At 40.5% G+C, this 25,328-nt stretch overlaps 2 protein-coding genes across 6 annotated transcripts; one reads left to right on the top strand and one right to left on the bottom strand.

Moving 5' to 3' along the window:
- Positions 1-851: 851 nt before the first annotated feature.
- LOC137136765 (betaine--homocysteine S-methyltransferase 1-like) lies at positions 852-4,825 on the bottom strand. 2 transcript variants are annotated; one of them, XM_067522449.1, is made up of 8 exons: positions 4,740-4,825; positions 3,081-3,213; positions 2,804-2,916; positions 2,471-2,662; positions 2,207-2,354; positions 1,667-1,849; positions 1,276-1,504; positions 852-1,132 (listed from the first exon to the last, which is right to left on the bottom strand). In XM_067522449.1, the coding sequence occupies exons 1-8, from the start codon at positions 4,764-4,766 to the stop codon at positions 955-957; spliced, it is 1,203 nt and encodes a 400-aa protein (XP_067378550.1). In that variant the 5' UTR covers positions 4,767-4,825; the 3' UTR covers positions 852-954. The 2 variants fall into 2 exon arrangements, with proteins under 2 accessions (XP_067378550.1, XP_067378551.1); XM_067522450.1 differs by lacking the exon at positions 4,740-4,825 and adding an exon at positions 4,209-4,585.
- A 9,516-nt stretch (positions 4,826-14,341) lies between these two features.
- LOC137136102 (LHFPL tetraspan subfamily member 2a protein-like) lies at positions 14,342-25,309 on the top strand. 4 transcript variants are annotated; one of them, XM_067521130.1, is made up of 3 exons: positions 14,342-14,520; positions 22,215-22,925; positions 23,764-25,309. In XM_067521130.1, exons 2-3 carry the CDS (start codon positions 22,514-22,516, stop codon positions 24,018-24,020), a joined length of 669 nt encoding a protein of 222 aa, XP_067377231.1. In that variant the 5' UTR covers positions 14,342-14,520; positions 22,215-22,513; the 3' UTR covers positions 24,021-25,309. The 4 variants fall into 4 exon arrangements, with proteins under 4 accessions (XP_067377231.1, XP_067377233.1, XP_067377234.1 ...); XM_067521132.1 differs by lacking the exon at positions 14,342-14,520 and adding an exon at positions 19,014-19,282; XM_067521133.1 differs by lacking the exon at positions 14,342-14,520 and adding an exon at positions 21,836-22,008.
- The last annotated feature ends 19 nt before the right edge of the window (positions 25,310-25,328 follow it).

Genomic DNA, 25,328 nt, shown 5'->3' with positions numbered 1-25,328 from the left:
TGAAATGTCGTTGTGTGCATTAAACCCATCCCTGGGGGAGCAGTGGGCTGACACGGTGTCTCACTCGGGGACACACCTAGTGCTTGACCTGGGATTTAAACAGGTGGAAATAAGTTTGAAACAATCTGGTGCATCGTTTCATTATCTAGATATATAGGTGTATCTAATACGCATTGAAATTCGTTTTGTCAATATATTATTATTACTTATTTTATTTATTTAATACTAACATATTTTTATATATATCATCAATCTTTTACCAACAGCAAAACGACTTTGTTAGCTGGTGAAACATCTTTCCCATAAAAAAGCTCTTTGTGAACGAGGTCAAACAACTGGGCCGTGGTATCACAACACCGACCCCTGCTGGATACTAAAGAGATAGCAGCGAGCCACTTGGGCGTTAATTTCACGTGCATCTTGTTACACCTCTTTGGTAACATGACTACAGTTTGACCTTTCAGTTTCTTTTTCCGTGGCAAGAATAAGCTGTAAACCATAGAAAGTGTAACACTGAATTGGTACATAGCCCACTGATATAGGGCTCCTCATTAAATGATTGGTAGATAATTGACCTGAGTCTTTGGACTACGTTGACATGTTTAAAATGCATGTTGCAGTATATGTGTTCATGCATTTGAGTCCTTTACGTTATCATTTTGTTTCTGCAGATAAGCCCTCAGCCTGTCTCAACCCAGTTATCTACAGTAATACACAACTCAACTTGATTTTACAAGCTGGTCCAGAGTCATGGCAAACTAAAATGTCCCATTTTTAACATGGGCCATGTCTTAAGTTGAGATGTGGCTTTACATAAACCGCAGTTTACAATAATCAGACACACAGAATCATTCGCAGTCTCAGGTAAGTATTTGGCCCCTGACTTTGTATTTATTGGAGTACTGTTTACAATCATCTGCAGCTCCATGCACAGCAGTTTGGCTCAGCTCTGCCTCAGTGGCTCTTCGACCTATCAAACAGCTGCTTGAGTTGGTCCTGAGAGGTGGCCTCCTTCTGTTGTATGAGATCAGCATGGCCCTTGGTAACACCCCAGCCATCAGGGTCAGACATGGATGGACACAGGGGGCGACCGGAAGCTGGCTTCAAATTCTCCCAGTATTCACGACGAGCTCTAAGAGATGAAAAAACATGAATATTCATAAGAGACAGAACTCACATGTGCTAAATTGAAAGTGTTCCACATATGGGAGCATGTTTGGCATATTCAGAAAGATTAATAAGCTGTTTCAGAAAGATTAAAAAGCTGTTTCTGACCTGGCTCTGACCCAGGGCTTGGTGTGCATATCCAGTCCAGCACCCCAGTTGCCGTGTTTCTCTGATGCAGCTGGGAGGAAGCCTCTTTCAGGGGCCAACTCCTCTGAAACAGCCCTGATGTGATATGGTTCAAATCCACAGCAGCCACCAATGTAGCGGATGCCAGCATTGTATGCCTCTCGGGCGTACTTGTGCATGTCCCAGCGAGTCAGGATTCTCGGTTCCAGACCTGACAGAAGAGTCAGTTTTATACACATTTGATCACTTGTGATCAAACTGTGTATTGTATTGAATGTGTGTCCATGCTGCAGCTAAATGCGGTACAGTAAATGCAGTAAAGAGTTAGTCTTGTGGTTTTTTTACATTACTGTGTACTGTACTGTATTATTACCAAAGGGGAATTCTGGCAGATCAATGAATCCCTGACAGTTGCAGTCAGGGGTGTGATATGCCAGCGGCTGAACCATGTAGTGAGCCTTCAGCCCGGCCTTCTCCACTCCCTCCTTCATCATCTTGACAGTTTTCACGCAGGTCAGGGGGTCAAAGTGGCAGTTGACTCCAACAATCTTGGCCCCTATAGAATCACATGCACTGGTGTTACGAGCAAAGAACATAAGTGTGTGTGGCTTGCGGTCGTGCTTACAATTTTTCTTTCTTTTAATGGTCATTTTGGCTCTAGAGACTCAATAGAGCATCTGTTGGTCAGAGTTTTGACACAATTCATAATACCACAAGACTAAGAACAGATGTGTCATATCTCCTGACTACAGGATTAGAGAGGTTAAAGTTAGATGTAAAGTATCATGCCTCTCTTTTTGGCTTCCAGTATTTACAAAATTGTGTTCCAAAGACTAAGATAAAGTTTGATCTATTCGGTTGGGATAGGTTAATAACCAGTTATGCTCACTAATATAATAAAGAGGACACTAACCGGCTTTAACCAGCCTGACCGCACACTCTCCAGGTGGGACACCGTGCATGTCTCCTTCTGGTCCAATACACAAAGAAGCAGCCACACGCTTCCCTGTCTCCTTCAGTACCTCCACAGCCCACGCAGCCTCTTCAACATGCTCGAAGTACTGCAAGACAGAAATACCAGCACTCAGTCAAACCAACACTATCAATGGGATAAACATACATTTCTGACATCAGACGTGCAGCAGAAAATGCTAAAAAAATGCAGTCCGTTCTTTACCTCAGCAATCAGGAAATCCACGTTTTTCTTGATGAACACATCTAGCTGCTTTTTGAAGGTGGCTTTCACCTCTGTCTCACTCTTACAGCTCAGGTAGGACGGAGTCTGAGACACTCCCCCAGCAACCAGAGCATCACCTTCTTTGGCGACCTCATGTGCCAAATCACAGGCAGCCTCGTTGATCTGAACTCCCTGCATAAAGCCAATTTACTTTGCAATTAATGCACAGTAGGAATTGTTGATTTGAGTCACTTTAGCATGAGTTACTAATGCACAGATTAAAATAATCCCATCAGGTGGCTGAAAAGTTCTTTGTTGTCGCCTTTAACTTACAGTGAAGGTGAGTTTGTTGCCTCTGTTTTCCAGCTTGTCATCACTTGCATAGAAGGTGAAGGTCTGCATAACATTAGAGCCAGCCCTCAGAAACTCCCTGTGCAGCTGACGCACTGAAAATCATTAAACAATGACATTGCATCATGAGGCATACTAGCAAATAACATACAACATGCATAATGTGTGTATTTGATGAGACCACCTGCATAAGGTAAAGAAGTGGTTATTTTAAGATAAGAATTAGGGCATTAAAGTTCATTGAAAAGCTTGTTCTCACCTGCCTCAGGGTGCTCTGCAGCGGCCTCTGGTGTCCAGGGACCAGCCCTCACATAGCCTCTCTTCTCCAAGGCGAACACAAAACCTCCATCACCGATCACAATTTCCCCAGCATCGAGACGCTCCAAGATTCCCTGTTGTAATAGATCGATGTGAGCATAGAAAGGTGGAAAGTGAATATGGCTGGAGGCTACACCACTGAGGGCAAAGATCCAGTGACACCAGCTGTTAAACATTTATATCCATGGGTCCATATATGCCTTGTGCACGTTGTTTTCTCAAATCCAGGGCCACATCCAGCTTGTTATGCAGCACAACAGCTGCACCGCTTGTAACGACTGAAAGATATGCACCAATGTACTGGGTGGTCGAAGTGAAATTTAGACATAGGGTGACTATTTAGGTCACCTCAATCTCTGTACAGGCATGTATTTATTACACTGTAGACTCTGTCAGCAAAATGTGTGCGTGTCTGAATTTAGTCAGAAAGTGTAAAGTGTTAGGTAAAAGTTTTAAGTTAAAAGTTTAAAACTCTAAAGAATTTGACTGTCTTGCAATTTTTACTTATTTATTTACTTGTTAACTCATTGATATGAGTTAAGTCCAATTTTAAGGCAAAGTCTGTTCATGCAGTATATGAACAATCCTAATGTAAAACTGTGACTCCTAATGTAAAAGTTACAATGGCCCATTCATTGAGGCAAGTTTTACAATAAAGGGTTAAAAATTTAAAAGGATTTTAAAGGAAAAATTTTAAAGGGATCTTTTTCAAGTAATTTTATGTTCTTCAATATAAAATAAACATAAATTGCATGAATACTAAAATCAAACTAATTTAAATAACATACTTCAAAATCTTAATTGGAGATTATTTTATATGGCCTGAAGTGCATATTCTCATTCCAAAAAAAATAAAAAATGACAGTGGGGGAGGGGGTTTATCAAGTCATTGTTTATGATTATGGAAATGTCTCTTCTGGTTTTATGTTTCCAGTAACAACTGGAAGCTCCAGAGACTTTACTGCAGCTCTTTGCACAGATTACACAGCACACAAAAACAACACGAAACTGCAATAATTCCCAGTAAGGAGATTCTCCAGGATGAGTTAAGACCAAACTCCACACGTACCTTCTTTGTTGGACCCATAATCCTGCAGTTGTGGACCCCTGACTGCACAGACTTTGAGAGGATGAAGTGACATTTGATTGCAGCTGAGGGCCACTATAAATCTATCTGAAGCAGGGGAGGGGTCCAAGCCAGAGCTGCTCTGATTGGCAAGAGGTAAGTTACACAAGGGCAACGTCCCCTCCCCTGTTTAACTGAATGACTGTTATGAGCATGTGCTTTTAGTTTGGTCAGTAATTGTGGTTGTTGATGCATTTGTGTTTGTGGATTTCTGTTTAATTGACCATGTATTGATACGTGCAGTTCAGAGAGGCATCCACTTTTAACAAACGGAGTCACTTTTAAATGTGTTCACACACAGTATGTGACATTTAATTAAAAAATGCAGCTGCAAAACATTAAATCATTTGTGATTGTAGCAGCAGTCCGTTTCTGAACGGGTCCCTGGCCCTGACACAGAGCTTGCTGTGAGTCTCCAGACCAGCACCCCACATACCATATAGATCAAATACATACCATCCTTCACCAACCTACCTGCACAACCTCTGGGTGAGATGCCATACATGTCTCTCTGAGGTCCAATACACAGTGATGCAGCTACAGGTTTTCCACTGCACCTCAACACCTGCAAGGCCCATGTCACACATAACAAAATGAAAAAAGATATGAATCCAGACGGCCTTTACTTCTGCCTCTACACTTGACACTAAAATGTTATATTTCTATTAATGTATTTTGTGTGAGAGAAGCTGCAGCTCAGGTACAAAGGTGCCTCAGATTCTCCAGCCGTGACTGCTTTAGTCTGGGTTCACTAACACACCACAGTCCATTGACCACTAGACAACAATGACCTACGCTATCTAATTACATTGCATGATGTCAATGCTACATTACATTCTGAATCAACAAAACCTTTGTTTAATGCAGTATTGACTAAGAACTTATTTTACCTTTTTAACAGGTGCCATCGCTTCTTTCCAGTTTCATTTGCAGGACTAAGCACTTGGAAACAGTAAAACTCCTTAAAGATTGGTGAGAATTGCTCCTGACCACTTTTATACTGTTGCATGAATATGTCATTTCAGGTAGGTGCCAAATCCATGTCTACTTTTCGCATGTTTGTTTGGATATTGTGCAACCTAGTCTGGCTCAGAAATCAATGAAGATGGCAATGGTTGCAACAGTGTGTTCACATAATGCAGACACGTGTAGTTTGTCGTAGAAAGAGAGGTTTGACTTGTTTTTTTTACCAATCCATGCCAGAAAGTCTTTGAGTTTAATGTGAATATACTGCCTTTGTTGAAATTTTTGGCAAACTGTGGGCCACAGTTGAGTGTGGCACATACTATATGAGAAGGTGCCAAGGTTCATGTATAAATCTAGATTATACTATCGCAGTCCTGCTTTTTGATGTCAAACTAGTTAATTAAAAATATTCACTGGTTAAATATTTGTAAGTTATGGATTGACCAGTCTTGTTACAGCAAATAAAATCCCTGTCTTCTTCATGTGATGTGACCCTGAAACAGCTGATGCAATACAATACAAACTTGCTGTGTCCTCACACAGTCCTCACACTCTGCAAAGTCAGGTGGAGATAACTTTGTTTTATGCATCACTGTCTGATTTGAATGTAGCTTTCATAAATGATTTTGTGGCAATTTTGAGGAATTCAGAAGAAATCAGAAAGATTTGCAATTTGTAAAACTTTTGTAATTTTAGTTCAAACAATAGCATGTACATAATATAGTACAGCAGATTCAGAGCTGCAGCAATTTATCAATATAATTGATTTCCTGTTGATTATTTGATTGGTGTAAAGTTTATCAGCAGCTACTTTGGTCATCAGTTTTTGTTAAAGCCCAGATATTAGATGGCTTCAGTTTCTCCACTGTGAACAAATTTCTCCCAGATTGTGGGAAATGTCTTTATGCTTTGTTGGTTAGATAAAACAGCACATTTGAACATTTGGGGACTCCACTTTAGGCCCAGATGAACTAAAAAAAAAAAATTATTATTTTTTTTTTAAACAGGTAAACCAAAAAAAGTTAAGTAAATAAATAACAGTATAAAATAATAGCACATAGACATTAGTTTCAACTCTTGGAGGTGCTAAACCATTTTATCTTGTAAAACAAACACAGTATTACTTTGGATTTAAAATCCACCACTGCAAGATCACTGCGTCTATCCAGGTTAACCAGTAACACCATATTTTCCTGGCTACAGTCTTCACTGCTGTTCTTATTTTGTGCGTACACTGCACTCTGACACAAAATAAGAACAGCATGCACACTGGCACACGCACACAGGGATATTGACCTTCGGCAGAGTTCCGGTGCAGCTCCGGCTCTGTCCAGTGTTGGTGGGGAATGGGGACAACCGCTAGGCTTCACTAAGATGTTAAACAACACAGTCAAAGTTCAGAAGAAAAAAATCTATAGTTCACTATAGGAGATCAAATTCCCCTCTTCTAATCTAAAAGAACTTTTATTGTTGAGTTAATTAAAACAGTTGTGTCGTAAAAAATGGATTCTGCAAATATGTTCCTTATAGGCCCTTTCTAAAAATCCCACGCTGTGCAGACCCAAACCCAAATACAAACAGATTTATTTCAAATTGTAGTAGACATCCTGAACTCTCCTAAAATGTGTGTTGTTAAATGGATAAGCGTGTTGAGCATACTTTAATTTGTCTGCATATATTCCACCTTTATATAGTTTTTTTTAAATACTTGAAAAAAATACTTTTTGCACTTTACAATGGGCTCAGACTCAAGAGGTTGAAGAATAGTTTTGTCTGTTTAATAACACTTCAGAGCCAAGAAACCATTACCCAACTTAATTGCTATATGAACAAAATAAAATGATGTTTGGGCTGCATTTATAATAGAGTAGACTGTAAACAGTAGTCATTTCACTTGTGGCGGCAGCTATGAAAATGAGCCCTCTGACCTTCTTCTCTGGAGGAGCTTTTAAATGCATATCTTGTTTGTGAATGTTTGCATGCATGTGCATGTATGTGTGTAGGCAGGAATAGCTCAGATGCATCAAGTGTCACTGAACTGCTGAGTCAGGCAGCAGATCTCCACAGTGGAAGAGACTCCAAACTCCAAATGCACACTAAGCCACAACCCTGTTTCTGAAGAACATCAAATGCCCCATAAAGGACACTGCCTACTGTCCCTTTTACAACATATTGACTGAGCTCAGGACTTATTATAAATTAACTAATAAATTTGGATTTATAAATACTTCTAGTTTCCCTCTTGTCCTCGTGCCCTCAGAAATTACACAGAAACCATGTCACAAATTATTAAATATACACAACCCCAATTCAGAAAGTTGGGACAATGTGGAAAATGTAAATAAAAATAGAATGTAATGATTTGCAAATTTCATGAACCAGTATTTTTATTCACAATAGAACATAAACATCATCTCAGATGTTGGAACTGAGACATTTTACCATTTCTTGGAAAATATCAGCTCATTTTCATTTTGATGGCAGCACAACAGCTAGAAAAAGTTGAAACATGGGCGACTAAAGGCTGGAAAAAAGTAATTGCCGCAAATCAAAAATAAATAGAGGAGCATTTGGCAACTAATTAGGTTAATTGGCAACAGGTCAGTAACATGACTTAGTATAAAAGGAGCATTTGAGAGAGGAAGGGCCTCTCAAATGTAAAGATGGGCCTCACCAATCTTGTTCACCAATATGTGACAAACTGTGTCTAGAAATTAGGGAACAAATATTCCTCAATGTAGAAATTTTGAAGGTCCCAACATGTACAGTATAGAATATCATCAAAAGAGTTAGAGAATAAAGAAGGGATCTTCAGGCCCTCAGGTGGCACTGCTCTAAAAACAGGTCTGATTCTCTACTGGACATCACTGCATGAGCTCAGGAACACTTCCAGAAATCACTGTATGTGAACAATCCACAAATGTAAGTTAAATCTGAATTGCCGTTGTGGTTTGGGGCCTTATGAGCCCCATCATAGACACAGATCTATAGAATCGAGTTACATGGTGTTTATTCACCATATCCCATTTCTTCTGAGTTATTCTGGCTATTCCATTTGTAGTACTGGGCACTGACCAGCAGCTGTACTGAGCTGACATTTCTCTTTGCAGCAAGAAGTTATTGCCAGCTAAGCTGGAAATAAGGACATCTGTGTGGTTGCAGACTAGTGGCTCCCTATAGGCTGAATTTTTTCACAATGTGCTGGAGCTATGGGTGAGGGCTGAGAGTGATAGGGGGAAAGGTCAAACGTGCGGCATGTACACTTGTACATTGCAAGTCGGATTCTTGCTGTGGGGGAACATTTCTAAGTGAACGTGTGAGTGATGTGAATGACCCAAGTTGATCCTGATAAATGTGGTTAACTATTGACTCCTAACAAACTGATAAAGTGTTGGTTTTGCCACATGCCTGTTTGCCAGGTGGCCTCAGAAACAGAACACAGGAAACACAATGTGGCAAATGTTGCTGACATGGCTCCATGGAGTAGAAACTACTAACTACTGTTGTTTTATCTGGATCATTTGGAACTAAATGTCACTCTGTTTTCTGTGTTGCTTTTCTCTCTCCTCTGCTGGTTTTAGAGTGACATTCTATGCCACTGCAGACACTGCTCAGGCCAAAGACAATATGATTTGTAGGCCACAGAAAGACAGACAGGCCAAAAGACAAATAGGAAATGAGTAAGGGAGACACTGTGATCTCATGGACTCAGTTGTCTTTGTAATATTGTTTCTTTGGTCTCATATGTTACACAGCATCTGTTCTCAAACTCATCACAACCAACTTGCTGGGTTGTACAAAACAAAGTAGAAAAAATGTACTATTTTCAGACACAAGAGGGCACAATAGTGCATTTTATTCAATAAATGATGTGACATTTGTCTTACAGTTTGAAGCCTACAGATCAGAACCTTAAAGCAGAAGAAATAATTGGAGAATCATAGCAGTGCAGGTTATTTCAGGTCACTGCATAGTTTGATCAATATTGAAAATAAATGTACTGTAAATGACATGGTAAAGCCTGCAGTCACCAGGAGCATCAAAACACCAATAGACAACACATGATCTTCTGGAAGAACAGTGTTAGCAGCACTATGAGCCTCCCTGTAGTTAGTCAGGAACACATAGAAAACCAAGGCTGTAAAGAATTCTCAAACATTTGAAGCTGTTACATTCACGTCATTCTGCCTCCGAAGTGTCTGCATTTGTGGACAAAGTAGATTAAAAGACACAATTTCACTATATATCTACATTTAATTATTTATTCTTTTTTTGCTCCATCACCATTAATTTGTCACCAACCTACATGTTTACATGATAAATACCTAGAGGTGCAAATGACATGAAAGTTTCACTCAATAGCTGCTTCCCCAAAGGTCAACACACACACTTTTAGTTCACTGCAATAAACAATCTGCACAATTCTTTTTTCATGGCTGTTTTACATCTTTGTAAACTGCTCCTTTAGTCACACAGAAACTCTTATGAAAGTTCTACAGCTACAGCCTGTCATTACTTAAGTACACAGTACAACAGAATATGTCATCAAATATTAATCACAGGAATCCAATAAAACCTTTGATTTGTTTATTTTCTATGAAGATGGGAACTGTGAACAGCCGATCCTGGTTAATGTGTCACTCTCTTTCTCTCCTTGTGTATATTTCCTATGTTGTAAATCATGCAAAACAAACATCTGTACATTTGCAAGAAGCATTCCTGAAGAATGAGCAGCTTTAAATATCAGATTGAGTTAGCTGGTGTGTGTTGTTTCTCATTTGTTTGTTAGCAACCACAGACATATTGTCCAAACTTAATTTATGAAGGCACCTGAATGCATCCAAGACTTATATTTCTTTTGGCAAAACCAAGAGGAGTGTGTTACGGTTGATGCTTGGCTTGAGCTCGTAACGTGACTCAATGGAGATTGTAGAGATGCTTATTTCTCGTGTCTGAAGGTCGATTAATAAGTTGAGGACGGGATTGATCACATAAATAAAATCTATGTAAGCAAAGAATCAAAATATTTGTAAAGCTATCTGGGAGCCAAAGTGCTCACCATTTTAAATGATCACTATGTGTTTGTGTGCGCTCACATGAGTCAGACTGAAAAACTTCTTCTCTTTGGATGAGAATGAATTGAAATGTGACTTTGGCAGCATCACAGACACTTTCTTTCTCATAAAGTCACAACTTAAGTCATTTTTGGCTCAACCCAGCACACTTTGTTTGGGTGTCCTAACTCATCTGTTATGCTTTTGTGAGCCAAAGTCTTGTGTCACTACCATGTCATACGTTATTTGTTTTGTGTGGCCTGGTTGTGACCTCATTTTCTTAGATTAAACTGTTGGGAAATCCCCCAAATCGAAAATGGAAATGATGGATTGTCCTTTTGGGCAGCACGGCTGTGGACTGGTTGGTGGCCGACCCAAATAGGATACAGGGGACTGATGATGGATGGATGGATGGATGAATTGTCTTTTTGTCTAAATGCTTGATCTCTGGCCCACACAGCTGCTGTTTATGTTAACCCCACCGATGTGAGGCATTTTAACCCTTAATTACTGGATTCTTTCTTGAAAGAAGGAGAAGCTTCATCTAACATAAAGTCCTTGAATCGAGTGATAGTCAGTGATGAGTGAACAATAACACTGTTTCCTCTCCTTTTAGCTTCTCGAGCTACTGGTTCATTAGCAAATTTAGCAGCAGCGCTTTATTCTGTCAGCTGTCTGTCTGTTGTAGTAATGAGGAATACTGTGGCTTTGCAATGTAAACATCTTCCTGCTCCATCTGAAAACAAAATAAAGAGTGACCAACCAAAATAACAATGTGGTAAAAAAAAATGTGGTAAAAAGTTATTTCTTTAACTGCCACATTTCAGACGCCCTTAAAGTTCCCAGCTAACAAAGTGAAGGCTGTGGCCTTTCCTACACTGTTTTCTTGGTGACTGTCTCTCCTCACACGGAGGATGATGTCACCACCATCTGATAAACATCAATTAGAGGAGGTAATAAGACAACTATAACTCAAATAACACACACCACTAGTTTCTCAACTGGAGTTTCTTAATAAAATATAATGTCATAGTTTCACAACCAAACAAATCTCTGACACAACAGCTGTTTACTCTGAAAACTGACCAATGTTTTTTTTACAAAAATCCAAGGTAAGAGAAAAACATACCATTGATACTATTTAAAGTAGCAGGTGTACATTATACACAATTTCAGGCATCTACTTAGGTTTGTATCTATGGCCCAGGACTTCATGAGAATGGCTTGTTGTTGCCTTACAATAGTTTGAAAACACAATAAGCATATACTTTAATACCTAATAAAAGAATTATCTCATAGCTTCTACTCATATTTATTAAATTAAAACATACTCTGACTACTTTGTTCACACATAAAATACAAAACTCTTTTTTACATAATGACGTTTTCTTTCTCGAAACACTGCTTACATCTTTGTTTGAATATCCAGACATGATTTATTTATTGGTAGTTTTAAAATCCGTGCAGCCACAGATTTAAAGCCTTGCAGCAATTAACAAAATTATACCAGCCCTTATTTTCACACATGCATACACGCACAGGCACACACATAAACCAGGAATGGCATCATGGCATAATTTCTGCACAGAGTGTAATTTCCTTCCCACAGCCACTAACCATCAAAACCAATCATCTCTCCCAGTGTCTCCTAAGGCCTGTCTGCATTTCCCATGGAGTTGCCCTGTAGAAACATCTTTCTGAGTCCGGAGCACTGCCAGGACCACACTAATCTATTTACAGATCTCTCTGCCTCCCACGGTGTTCTCACCAGGACAGCACACGCATAACAGGCAGATCTGGCGTGGAAAGAGGAAGTCCTGAAGGCAGGTCTGACCAAATGACACAGTGGCTTGGCCGTGGTGGAGAGGATCTGCACCATGTGAGCGAGGCTGTGAAGAAAGTCAGGAGGGCGGTGTGAAGGGCTGCACTTCTCAAACTCCCAGTGCAGCATCATAAAGATGAAATGAGAGCTGGTATTAGCAGGCTGGGAAGAGGAGCTGCTTCGTTATTTTAGGTTTTCATAGTGTATTTTTAGCTTGGTTTGTAAAATATAATATATGATAAATATGATAAATAACATGCAGCAGGAATTCTGAAAATACCCAGGTGATGAAGTTTGAGTTGCATAGTCACAAAAATATTAGAGCCAGGATCCCCGCAAAGAGCCAGGATCCACTGGAGCAGATAAAACATATCCAAATGAACGAGCATACAAAACCAAACGGAAGACATGCAGATCATGGGTAAGACCTCATGGTGATCTTTGGGGATGTCTCCATCAGGCCACTCCTTCTTTTCATAAAATTTGGAAAATTTAGACGCTGAAGCTAGGTCACTGAATATGGCTTGTAAAACAATTATCAGTTTTCATAGATTTATAGCTTTCATAGTTTGCTTGAAATTATATCAAAAGCAGTGTATAATACAACAAGATAAAAAGGATTAAATGTACAGGTTTATATGTAAAAAAATCAAACCTTCTCAAAATACAAGTATGGAGACATCTTTCCTAAGCACTGATACGATGTTGACACTAGGGAGTTTCATCAGAACTGTGCAAGGCCTTCATTAATCTGCACAGATTTCCTGCCGTAATTTATTGCTGTCACCATTAAACATTGCTTACAACCCACACAATCCTTCTAAACATTCGTATTTGCCCGCCCCGAAAATTTGATACAGTCCCACTGTGACAGTCTTCCCTGAGTTGTCACAGTTCCACAAACCACAATGTAATATGTGTGGTTTATGTCTCTAACTCCGCTCACTGAGTGAGGAAGGGAGGAAGACGTGCTGCTTCTTTTCTTCAGGAAGAGACACAGCATACACACGGAAACCTTCTGGAAACTTCAATGAAGAAAACAAGGAAGGTGGTTAGTGCTGCCTGGTAAAGCAACCCTGAGCTGCAGTCGGTGCTGAATCCACAACTAGTAATCAGAGCTGTCAGGTCAAAGTTAAGGGCACCCCTACTGCAAGCTTAACCTTAGTGACCCACATTTCAGCATTTTGTGGAGTTTAGGGACAATACTCTTTCTCTCTGCCATGTGTCAGGTTATTACGCCGTGGATTTTTGTTATCTATTGTTTACTAGGCCGCTGTTTGAGTTTCCAGTCTTTGTGCTAATACAGGGAAGCTGCTGGCTGCGGTACTGTGTTTCCTGTGGAGACATGAGATTAATAACAATAATCTATTACAACTCTTGGCAAGAAAGCCAATGAGGTATTTTTAAAATATCTTTCTTCAAAGGTGAATTAAAATAACAAATAAGTTATGCATTTTTCAGATATCAGAGTCACTAAAATTACATTATGTTTTCACAGCTTTGTTCCTTTAGTTTCATTTAAGGGTTTTATTGAATTTTGAACTTGCTTCTCTTGGTTCTAGTTTGAGTAGTAGATGTACGTAAATACCATTAAACCTCCCACTGACTTCCTTATATCAAAATAGGTCTCTCCTTCTAGCTGAAAAATCCATCCGGATGACATCACTTGGAGGAACCTTCAGTTCAGATTATGTCGTCTTGTTGCTCAGACTATGGTCAACCTGCTTTCCCAGAGCTCCCCCAGATGACATCACCTATAGCAGTTTTTTATCATTAGGAGTTCAGATGATGTCATCTGGGGGAGTTTTACATCTAGAAGCAGAAAATATTTAATTTTAATGGGTGAAAACGGGTGAAGTCGCCCTTTGAGTTTGCATACAGTATAATGGTCTAATTCAATATTCAAGTGCTACTATGCAAGCCCATCGTTTTCCTCACTTTTCAGTTAATAATATTTCTTACACACATTATTGTTATTGTAATAAAGAAATTGGTTAACTACCATTATTTTTAATTATCCTATATACCAAATTATATTAATTACAGGGGATACATGTCAGTTGATTTGATCGGTATGTGCTCCAAGTTATTATGGCGGACGGTTTTAGGAATCCAGCGACTCCTCATCCACTTTCACATACCGATCACTGCAAGTCTTCCTTCTTTCTCTCTGACAAACGGAGCGGGGGAAGGGAAAGAGGAGGAGGGGGGCAGGACACAGGAGAAAGGACGACGTCAGATGGCAGTGGAAGTGGGATGGCTTTGTTTGAGAAGGGAGAAGGAAAGACAAGCGTCCCGAAGTAAGGAGAGTCAGTGAATGAGCGTTTGCGAAGCGGGGCTGCCCCGGCAAGCGGGTCTGCAGTAAGAAACAAAGGGACAAGTTCTGCTAAGTCTCCACACTCCCCAAGCTCTGGTAAGAACAGGACATTTCACCAAGGCAACATAATGTAGCTTTTTTGTGGCAGGGGTCGCAAACAGTGTGTTGCTGGCTGCTGAACGTGTCACTAAGTGAACCGTCGAGCTTGTAATTGCAAAACAGTGTTTATTGGCAGCTGCTATTAGGTGGTTAAAGTTTCATCGATCTGTCCTTTATAGAAATAATGCTAAAACAGACCAACGTTGACAATTTGAGTGGTGATATTTAACATATTTTTGGAAGCAGGTAGAAGTGTTGCTTCAAAGAGAAAGCGAAGTATGAGTTGCAGCTGGCGTTCAGGTAACATCTGGTAGCAGTTGGACATCACAACACTGTCGTTAGAGAAATCGCCTCCAGCCTGACTGCTTATTATACTGCACTTTTAAAATACCGTTTTGGTTTTTTTTAATTGTTCTAATCTTTCTCTCACACACCATCTCCTGCCGGTTGTCGCCACAACCTGATGTCCTTGAAGGACAGGGAGGAGGTTCATGTATGTTAGAGCCACCCATGGAGCTCCCTGCCTCATACACACTGAGAGGGGAAGTAGTGCTACACCGTAAACTAAACAAAATCTGCAGTGTTTATCTTAGGTGAGTTCAAGGACAAACTAAAATGAAATAATAGGCGGAAGGTATCACCTCTAGCTTTCATAAAATGCTTTTCACAATTTGCCCGATCAGTGAAAAGAAATCCACCCCACAACTTGGTGTTAAACAGATTCTAGGAGTTACTTTATGATTTATGCTCATTTTTTTATGTCATTTTTCCTCGGTGTGAATGCTCAAACCTTCCTGCTTTTTCCTAGCGAACAAGTGCAAACATGTTTACATGACATCAGATGGAACCAGGGTGAAAAGAACAAGTTGTAAATTGAGGTCATGTCGCTATTTAATGGTATTTAAGTTATACTAGAGATTGATTATTGTGATTGATTGCCAGTTCTTTACATTATTGCTTACCATAGGTTTTTGGATGGATTCTCTATGCATTCTCCACTGCATTCACCAAGGTGCAAAAATGAACTTGCACAGTGTAAACTATTTTTAGGGATGTTCAGATGTGTAGGAACTTAGAGACAGCCACCACACAGCTGCATATAAGACTTTCACTAGTATTTCCCATGACATATAAATGTCACTTCAGTGTAAAAGTGACAGTGGTGTGTTAAGAAGAAAGGACACATCTGTGTGTGCATCCATCATCCTTTTAGCAACAAAGATGTGAACAAGTGATTGTCATGGTGTAAGTGAAATGTGGGGGTCACTGGGGGCTTTGTGTGTCAGCAACTGTGAGGCGACTACAAAGTCGGGGTGGGAGAGAGAGGGGCCGGGCTGTTGCACAGATTGAATATGTTAGGGGGCCACAGTGACCTGTCTTTGAGTAGGAAGGAGTGCGGTCCGGGCCAACGGTGGCATGTCTTTGAAAACTGAAGAGTGAGTGAGGGAGCCAGTGTCGGCAGATTGCTTAGCAGCCTTTGTTGAGTTGAGTCACACCAGATGAGGAGGGCTGATTTTTATTCCGTTTTTTTGGCACATACACACACACACACACACACACACACAACCAGCCTGGCTGATACTTTTCTCTGGGGAAGTCATGCGTTTTGATGCAGTTATGCCCTGGATCACTGAGCAGCGGCTGGCACCTTTCACAGTGCATGAGTGTGTATTTGTGTCTGTGTTTGTGTGTCAGTGATGTGGGCTGTATTGTTTTTGCACGCTGTTGGAGGGCTGACTTCTTGTTTACATTTTGGGGCCTTTTTTGTGTCACCGAAACCTCAGCCCCTCTAAGGTTGTATTTGAAAGCTGGAACTGCTGGAATTTCTCCACTATTCATGCACAAACAGTGAATAATGTTTAGTTGGATTTTTACAGCTTGAATTGTTTTATCCTGTTTAATCTGGGTCTGTAAAATAAATCTGAACATGCATTTGATGGCAGCCATCACTCACTGGCTGAAGTTATGAGGCATCAGTTGTGGTAAATACAGATCCATGGGAAACATTTTCTCCTACTCTTGCAAGTCTTTCATTCGTTGTTTATGGAGGACTACAAAAGCAGGGACCCACATGGTTATGGTTAGCCAGAAAAAGTTGTTGAAAAAAGCAGCTCCGGTTGTTTCATAATAATCGAGAGGATTGCAAACCAAAGAAGCTGAACTCATATTTGCATCTTTTCTCTTTGGTGCTTTGTATATGACCGACTAATTTTTGCCATTTCTCCTCTGCCTTTGTATGTAATATGAAACATGCTGTGAAAGCAGGTGGATGTTTGCTTCCCTAAGGCCATAGGTTTAGGTATGACAATCAAAGTGGCTTTGATGTATGAATAATTTGTGTTTTGTGCAAGTTCTCTCATCCTTTTTTGTTTGAAAAGCTTTGTTGACTCTATACTCCTGATTGTAGATATGGTTTGGGTTTCACAAATTCCCAAATCTACCTTTCACACCGCTTGGAGCAAAGAGCTTTGTGTTGATCTGTTGTTGTTAAGGAAGAATAAATGAGCTGTGAGGAAAGTTTATGAGTCAACACTGCAGGGCATGGGCGTCTCTGTTCCAGCTTTTGTTACAGCTTATCTGCTGTTACATCATCCACTCCTCTGTGCAAGGACAGAGTCTAGAAGAAGCGCTGGGAATTAGGTCTTTCCATAAAGACATATAGGAAATAGACTGGGAAAATGAAAGGTGATTGTATGATGATTTCCCAGTTTGTGGGTGATGCGTGTATAGTATTCGAGCACCACTGGTTTATTCTCCCTCACTTTGCCCACAGCTCAGCTGTTTGCATTCTTTCATGAAGGAGGGATATGTTTGGTCCTGCCCAGCTTTGACAAGTATCACACTAGTTTTATATCTCTTAGTTTTTCCTGATTCTTGCAGATAAAGAGGGAAATTAAGCCCTCATCAGTGGCCTGTGAATTCCCCACTCACCACATCTGAGCATTTGAGCGGTGTTGCCCTGAAAAGTGAAGTTAAGGTAGCCAGTTATGTAGATTTGTGTTGAGGGCTTCCCCCTGCCTGGCCCAGAAACATGACCAGAGCAGGCCAGGTGGGGCACGCTATGAAACAGATTGACATGGTTTGAGGTTTTTGGCTCTGTGAGAATAAATGAGTTATCGGGGTCCTCCCAACCCACATCAACTGAAGAGTCATGTGATCTGGGTGGGTGATCCACTAACGTATAGCATTTTCTAAACTGATATTCTAGCTTACAAGCATAATAATGAAGCATTTCCATCATCTCCCAAGTTTTCATTCATTTCCATTAATGGAATTGTTTTATTATTAACAGCTGTGTCTAACCTCTCCTTTAGAAAACAAACGGAGCCTAATGTGCTTTAGAACTCTCAACCACCCACCTTCAGTCCTCATTCACTTTTACCCTCCAGAACTGACTACAGTGGCCAGCACTCATTACCTCAGGCCCTTGGCATGCTACCAGCACCATTGCTGATATCTCCGACCAATTACTCTAGATGTACGTCTGCAACTGTGGGCCAACTGACTGACCCACATATGCCTCAAATCCACTGCTTTGTCTGGGGCTTCGACTCAAGCTGACGTTCCGCTTCATTAGTGGAAGTTTTATTGAGCATACCGGCTGCTTGGCCAGCAGATTTCACAGCCAGACCTCTAGTCCACATGGCTGGCCATCAGCCCACAGATTGTATTTTTTGTAGATTCCATGAGCAATGGTCTCATAGCAGCACGGACATTGTTCATATTGGCTCACTGAACGAAGGATGGGAAAACTGAGTGTAAGTTGGCCTCAGGCCCTTACTACATGGATATAATCCTGTGTGGCAGACTTGTTCTCTGTCAGGACATGGGAGCAGTGTGGGAACGAGCAGGTCCAGAACAGATACAGAACCACATTACTGCTGATCTGCTTTCATCTTGTAGCATATCGACTGCATCATCAGTCACGCTCAGCCTCACGGAGGAGTCATGAAAGCAGCATGATCTGTTTGTGTCTGTGATGATACATGTGATGATCTATTACTCCACAGACACATGGAGAACTGCAGTAACAAAGATCTGACAGTATGGAGATCCACATCTATCAAAATAAAACTGGGCCCTATGACCTCTCAGCTACAGTTTCTTGATCACTGGATCATAAAAAGTCATAATTCTGAGAGTCTGATGCACTGAAGTGTAAAATACTCCCCCTTTCAACACGCGCACACACACAAGCACTTTCCCAAAACTTAAACAACGAGCAAACAGGTAAAAAGTATTGATCAGATTTGGGAACACATTTATTGTCATTGCAGATGTGTAGTACAATGCTATTTGTTTTACATGTATGAGAGCGAAGAAAGAAATACAATCAAATCACACTGCACGTACACACATATGCAGTACACATGATATAGTAAACAATGTGTGCAGATTAGCATCTCAAAAAGACATAAAATGAAGTGAAACATTAATAATCCAGTACCAAATACACATTAAATATTTAGAAAGAAGTTGTATTTGTGTTATCTATAACAACTTTGCAGCAGATGGACCTAAATGTCGTGTTCTTTAATGACTCCCTGTGAAAAGAGGGTGGGTGAGCACCAGCAGATACTACCATTCAAGGCTGCTGCTCTTTACCCCACTTGGAAAAGTCATTTTGAATGTTCAACTCCCCCTCAGCGCAGTCTTCAGTGAGACTACAGAGAGCCACAATAAGGTAGGACAAGATGAAGAGATTTCCTGTAAGAACTGGGGGAGATCACACAAGGTGCCTGCTGAGTGCCTTGACAAGGTATGTTTAGGCTCCATCCCTGTAGTTTAAAGAGTCAGAGCTGCTAATTTGGGGGCATTGTAGTCTTAACAGACAGAACCGTGCCCGGCCTGGATGGACTATAATCAGCTGCAAACATAAGACTCCACTGAGAAACTAAAACTGTATTCTGGGTGGCTGAAAACAAAAAGGCAACAAACACATGCACACAGCATGTACTGCATGTGTGCACACATGAAAGATTCACACTTACACGTGTTTATTTCGAGTGCACACCCATTTCAAATATTATAATGGAGGCTGGAAACGATATTTAAAAGTGTCAGTGTGGTAACTCGGGCTGAGCAAGTTGTTGATGTGTTAAACCATTGTAACTTTGTCAGAATGGAAACTGTGATAACAGCAAGGAGAACCATGATTTGTGACGAGACCTGGAATAAACCCAAGGACTATAATGGAACGGGGCACTCCCCACATCATCCTCAAACTAAATAAACACACTGCAAATGCCTTTTCTATTACTATTTTTCACTGAAAGTCCAACTACAAATGCAAACATGATTTGACAGATATTTCAGTTACTTTTTTTTTTTTCAAAAAACGTGTGAGGCGACAGGTTAGACTTGAAGGAGATGGTTTGAGCTTGACAGATCAACTTCACAATGCAGGACTGTGCCTCAGACACTGTTGGGCAGACACTAATGCTTCCTGTTTGCTTCGTGATTATTTCTATTATTTCCTTTTTGGCTGATAAAATAGTGTAATAGCATTGCAGTCTCCAAACTACAGCAGAGTGACTTGAAAACCCAACCACAAACTGCAGACCCACTTGAATTCCGCTGAAGTCAACTCCACCTGCATTTTAACTGTTATTAACTGTTGTCACGCCCGTGATCTTGTAATATTGACCCAGTTCTGCTGTTTTCTAGTCGACGCCGACATCAGATGGGATCGCTTTGCCTTTTTCGCTGCACGAGATAAAACTTTTATTTTGCGTCTTGGGAAATAAGTCAGATCATATCAAACATTATGCAGCATCGGAGTTCATTCCTTACAGATGTGGTAGAATGGCTGGGGGGGTTAAATGTAACCTAATCCCACAGTTATTTCCCCTCTGGTGTGATTTATAGCTCCTAATAAATGTTTTTTTTTTTTTTTGAGTGTTAAATCATAAACTTAGTAATAATTATACTGATAATGTGATAGAACACGGCAAGTTCCCATTTATGTGAAAGTTTTCAGTCAATAAATCTGAGGTGAGGCCTAATTTAGCGACATCTTATAGCCGGTGTAAACCGGAGTAACTTTACACAAGTTACAAAAATCTAGCTTCTCATGTAAGTTGGCATAAAGTGTAGGATTCAGTGTATGTGGATCAGCTGAAGATTTGTAAATGCTAATGACTTCAAGGATTACATTTTATTTTATTTGTTTTTTTAAAATATATTTTATTTCATTGCATTAGTCTGGACAATTAACAAACTTTGCTGGATTTCCTTGTCTCAGGAAATCCCTGCCCATATCTCTGATTTAGTCACTGGTCCACATTTCTGTAGGACAGCTCTGGTGCTTCAGCTGGAGAAACCGTCAACCAAAGCCAGAAAAGAGCTACGTCTTAAAATTTGAGTTTGGCCTCTTTCTTAAAAAATTTCAACAAGCCGTGGGGGAAATCAAAGCATAGGTTGTTTTAATTACGTTAAGTGAGAATATTATTGCTTGACACCATAGCTCCTGTGTTGATCTCTAATGTCACTTATCACTGATTTGTCAGGTCAAAACAAGATAATCCAAAAGATCAACGTCTTTTGGCTTGTCTCCAAATTATCATTATAATACACCACTATACCACTAATTGTAATTTGATTGAATGAACCTTTTAAACGTTTCATAACCTACTTTGGGTGGATGCACAGACTTGGAAATACCAAAACTCCTCCTGACTCCACCAGTGAGTTTCACCAACACAGCTAAGACCACTACGCCATATTTAAACCAGATCCCACATATTTCCTGTGTACTTCATAAGACTGGATTGTGACATCAGAGGCCCACTGAGCAACCTCCCATGGGATCATGGCTGTGTTGAGGCCAGTGTGGAAACGGCAATTAAATCATAACATAGCAACAGCACCACAATCACTTATGACCAATACACACAGATATAGACATAATTTGATTGCTCTGCAATCTGTCATCTGTTACAGGTTACCACTTATTTGTAATCAACTTCTGATTGTTGTTGGAAAAATTAATAAGGGCATTGATTCAAAAAAAAATAAAAATAAAAGAAATGTATTTATTAAGCTGCAGCATCAAAAAATACAAAATGCTACAATAAAGGCAATAACCACTGGCTGTAATGTATTGAATTTATTCAGAGTGTAAATAGAGTTGGAGCTCCAGTTGATATCATGTGTGTGCTTGCCACTGCAGTCAGCATCTGGCATGTGCTTAACTGTCAAACGTGGCATGTTGCAGCAGTACTCTGCACTGGTCTGTGCTGACAGCTGCTCGGAGCCAAAAATGCACGTCTCCTGTCATTTTGCAGATAAAATCAAACATGGCAGTCCCTAGGCATCGTGAGTAAGATGACAGCAGTCTAAACCTGTTTCCTGTGGGAGTTTCTGTTTGTGCTTCATCGTGACTGTTCCAACAGACATCTGAAAGTGTTGCTCATAGTGCACTCGCAGCTGGTCGATGGTGAATTTGAAGTAGAACTCTTACGGGAAGGTCTTGGGTGAAGAAGGGTCTGTGTTGATATTAGTGTTACAAAGTGGACATCCTGTGGGGTATCCAACAAACGCATGGGAATTGGTGATTCATAGTAGATGGGAAATGAATTTCTATTCATCCATTAAATTATGTCCGTCTATTTTAAACTCTTTCCCTTAGTCACACTTTTTCTTTATACAGATATTGTGTCTCTGACCATCACGTGTCTCTGTGTCTGTAGGCGTGCTTTCTTAGATGGTACCATGGCTGAGGGAAGCTGCTTCGGGGCGTTGTAGCTTATTTGGATGTCAAACGCTGAACCTGGCCTCAAAGAGGAAGAACGGGACGCAGGGAAGAGGAGAGAAAATCTCTGATCAGAGGACAAGATAAGCAGCCCATCTGGATCCGAACAAGGGACACATTGGACTTTTCTCTTTGTAAAGAAAGGAATTTAAACTGGAGGTGCTTTGAGCTTTAAAGAATTATTTATTTTAAAAATATTTTTAAATCATTGGCTGTTACCACTTCAGAGTTAACACCATGTGCCAAGTCATTGTAACATGCCGCTCCATGCTCTGGACACTGCTCAGCATTATAGTGGCTTTTGCAGAGCTCATCGCCTTCATGAGCCCAGACTGGTTGCTGGGATTCCCTCGGTCAGACTCTGATGCGAATGGAGCCGGAGTGGACTCTGTGGAATCCCGGCCATCTCTGGGTCTCTACAGCCGCTGCGTTCGTATTGGGACCCGGGGAGGAGGAGTGAGCTGTGGGCCCTACGCTGGGACGTTTGCAGAAGTGGCCAGCGGCTTCTGGCAGGCTGCGATGTTGTTTTTGGCAGCAGGTACATTAGTGCTGGGGTGTGTGGCCTGTATCTCCATCTTCAGCTTGTGTTTTCAGAGCATCCTGAAGAAGAGCATATTCAACATCTGTGGTCTGCTCCAGGCTATTGCAGGTAAGACTTCTGTCTAAAAGTTGTGGATATGAATAAATGTATGTTTAGAACACGTCTAGACAGAAACAATAATCCACTCTCTCAGACAAAGTTAGTGGGCTGTGAAAACAATGATGGAGATAAGTACTGGAGTCAGGAAGTCTGCTATGTTGTATTACTCTGCTGTAGAAGTCGGCTATATGTATGTATTTTTCTATACGGACCTTTCAACCTTAAAACCAACATGTACACACATTAACACTTTTTGACAACTAAATCTAAGTTAAAATGGAAGACCGTACGTTCTCACAAACTGTATCGCCTGGAAACTGTATTCAGTCACTTAGCATTACAGCAATATAACTAGTAAGTATCAGCCAAAAAGGAAATGGTAGAAATAAACAGGAAGCAGCAAGTCATGCCGCTTAGAAAAATGAACCAGAAAGGAAAGAACAGCTACACATAGGTTTCCATGACACATAGTCTATTGGACGGTGGCATATCCTTTAGGGACTTTCAGTGTCGCTTTTGAGTTTATATGTTTAAACATCTGAATTGACTCACCATTGGATGTTTCCTGGTTGGGAAATAAAAGCAGTCCAAAGTCTCATACCTTTTTTTTATTTTACCTTTTTTGGGCTCCCATAAGTGTGCTTGTGTGTGTCAAGCTGGTAGGTTATTGTTTTGTGACATCACTGTAGGAGCGGTCAAATGTGGGACAGGTTTAAAATAGCTGTATTATTTCATCAGAGCTGAGTCACCGTGTTCCCTGCTTCACGCCGATTTGTTTGTGCTGTCAGCCCCAATGTTAACATGTACGTGACTAAACCCCTCGTTTTGTCGTCTCCTCTTCCTCCAGGGCTGTTGCTGATGGTGGGCCTCATGCTGTACCCTGCAGGTTGGGGTTCAGAGAAGGTGATCAGCTACTGCGGCCCCGAGGCCTCACCCTTTAGGCCAGCTCGGTGTTCACTTGGCTGGGCGTTCTACGCAGCAATAGGTGGAACGCTGACAACCTTCCTTTGTGCTGTTTTGTCCGCACAGGCTGAGATTGCCACCTCCAGTGATAAAGTTCAGGAGGAGATTGAAGAGGGGAAGAGTCTGATCTGCCTACTATAAACCTTCAAAAATCCTCCTGGGTGTAGTTTCTCTTCTATGGACACCTGCACATCTCAGTGGAGGAAGGACAGACTTGATTTCTTTGAGTGATTTATTTTTTTATTTTGTTTTTGATTTGGATTTTTTTTTGTTTTCCTCATGATAAACTGGATAAAATCAGGTGATAATTGTAAAGAAATGAAGCTTGTTAACTGCTTTTTAAAATGCTAGGTATGGTTTTTCTTTCTTCTGACAAAATTAGTGCCGAGTCTTTTTTCTTTTTTTCTTTTTTTTAACCAAGATGCTGTTTACGTTTGTAGTAATTCCTCCTATAAACTAACCACTGTACTGGAATAGCAGGAACATAGTTAAATCAATTGGTAGTGAATATGATGCTAGTGTTATTGTGGACAGTTTGAACACTGCCAATAAACCTTGTGTGCAGGTTTGTAACATAATGATCATGCAAATGGTTCACCTGCAGACTACAACAAACCACTAAATACTAGCAGATGTGCCCACTAAAACTGTGTGTGTGTTTGTGTGTGTGTGTGTGTGTGTGAGAGAGAGAGAGAAACATAAACTAAGTTCCTAAATTACCATATGCTCTGATTCTGTGGCACAGCACGACAGAAAGACTAACTTAAGACTTCCCACTTAAGTAACTGTTTGCATCAAAGGGAGTTCCTCCTGTTAAATAAATTGTTTGTGGTTCTGTTGCAGCTCAACAACTGGTGGAGTGTGTTCAGAAAAAAACAGACTTGCCATATGTTTCTCTGTGGTGAGCTTTCACCAGGGGATGTTTGCTCACAGAGATAAAGCATGCTGCACCATAGCTTATCATGAGTTACTGTACTTTGACACGCAGAGATGTATACAAAGAAAATCCTGAAGCATGTGGGTGAACATTTTAAAAAGCCTTTGTTGAGCCAGCACAACAACAACAGCACCTAATATTGTGTTTTGCACTTGGTTCTAATTCATGACATTGCTACATATTCTATTGCTATATTCAATAGTCACCGTAAATGGAATGTGATTCATGTAATTCTGTCCTTCATTGCATTGGACATGAGATTTGCAAGATTTCAGCGTGCGTATTTAGTATGTGAGAGCGAGTCAATTTGTATCCAAAAGCATTTGTAGTCTGTCTGTGCTTAAATTACAATGCTGACTGTCCACTGTTTTTGTTACATTAACAAAAAGTAGCAGCATCTGTGGCACATTGTATGATGCTGCATGTAAATATGAGGTAAGATATAGACTGTACTTTTTACCTAAATAAACAAGACTCTTGTTCTTTTTTCCCACCCTGATGTGCACAGTTCC

Source organism: Channa argus, chromosome 11 (genome assembly GCF_033026475.1).
Source record: "Channa argus isolate prfri chromosome 11, Channa argus male v1.0, whole genome shotgun sequence".
NCBI lineage: Eukaryota > Metazoa > Chordata > Actinopteri > Anabantiformes > Channidae > Channa > Channa argus.
Note: the sequence above shows the minus strand (reverse complement) of the source record. Positions and strands in the feature narration are given on the sequence as shown.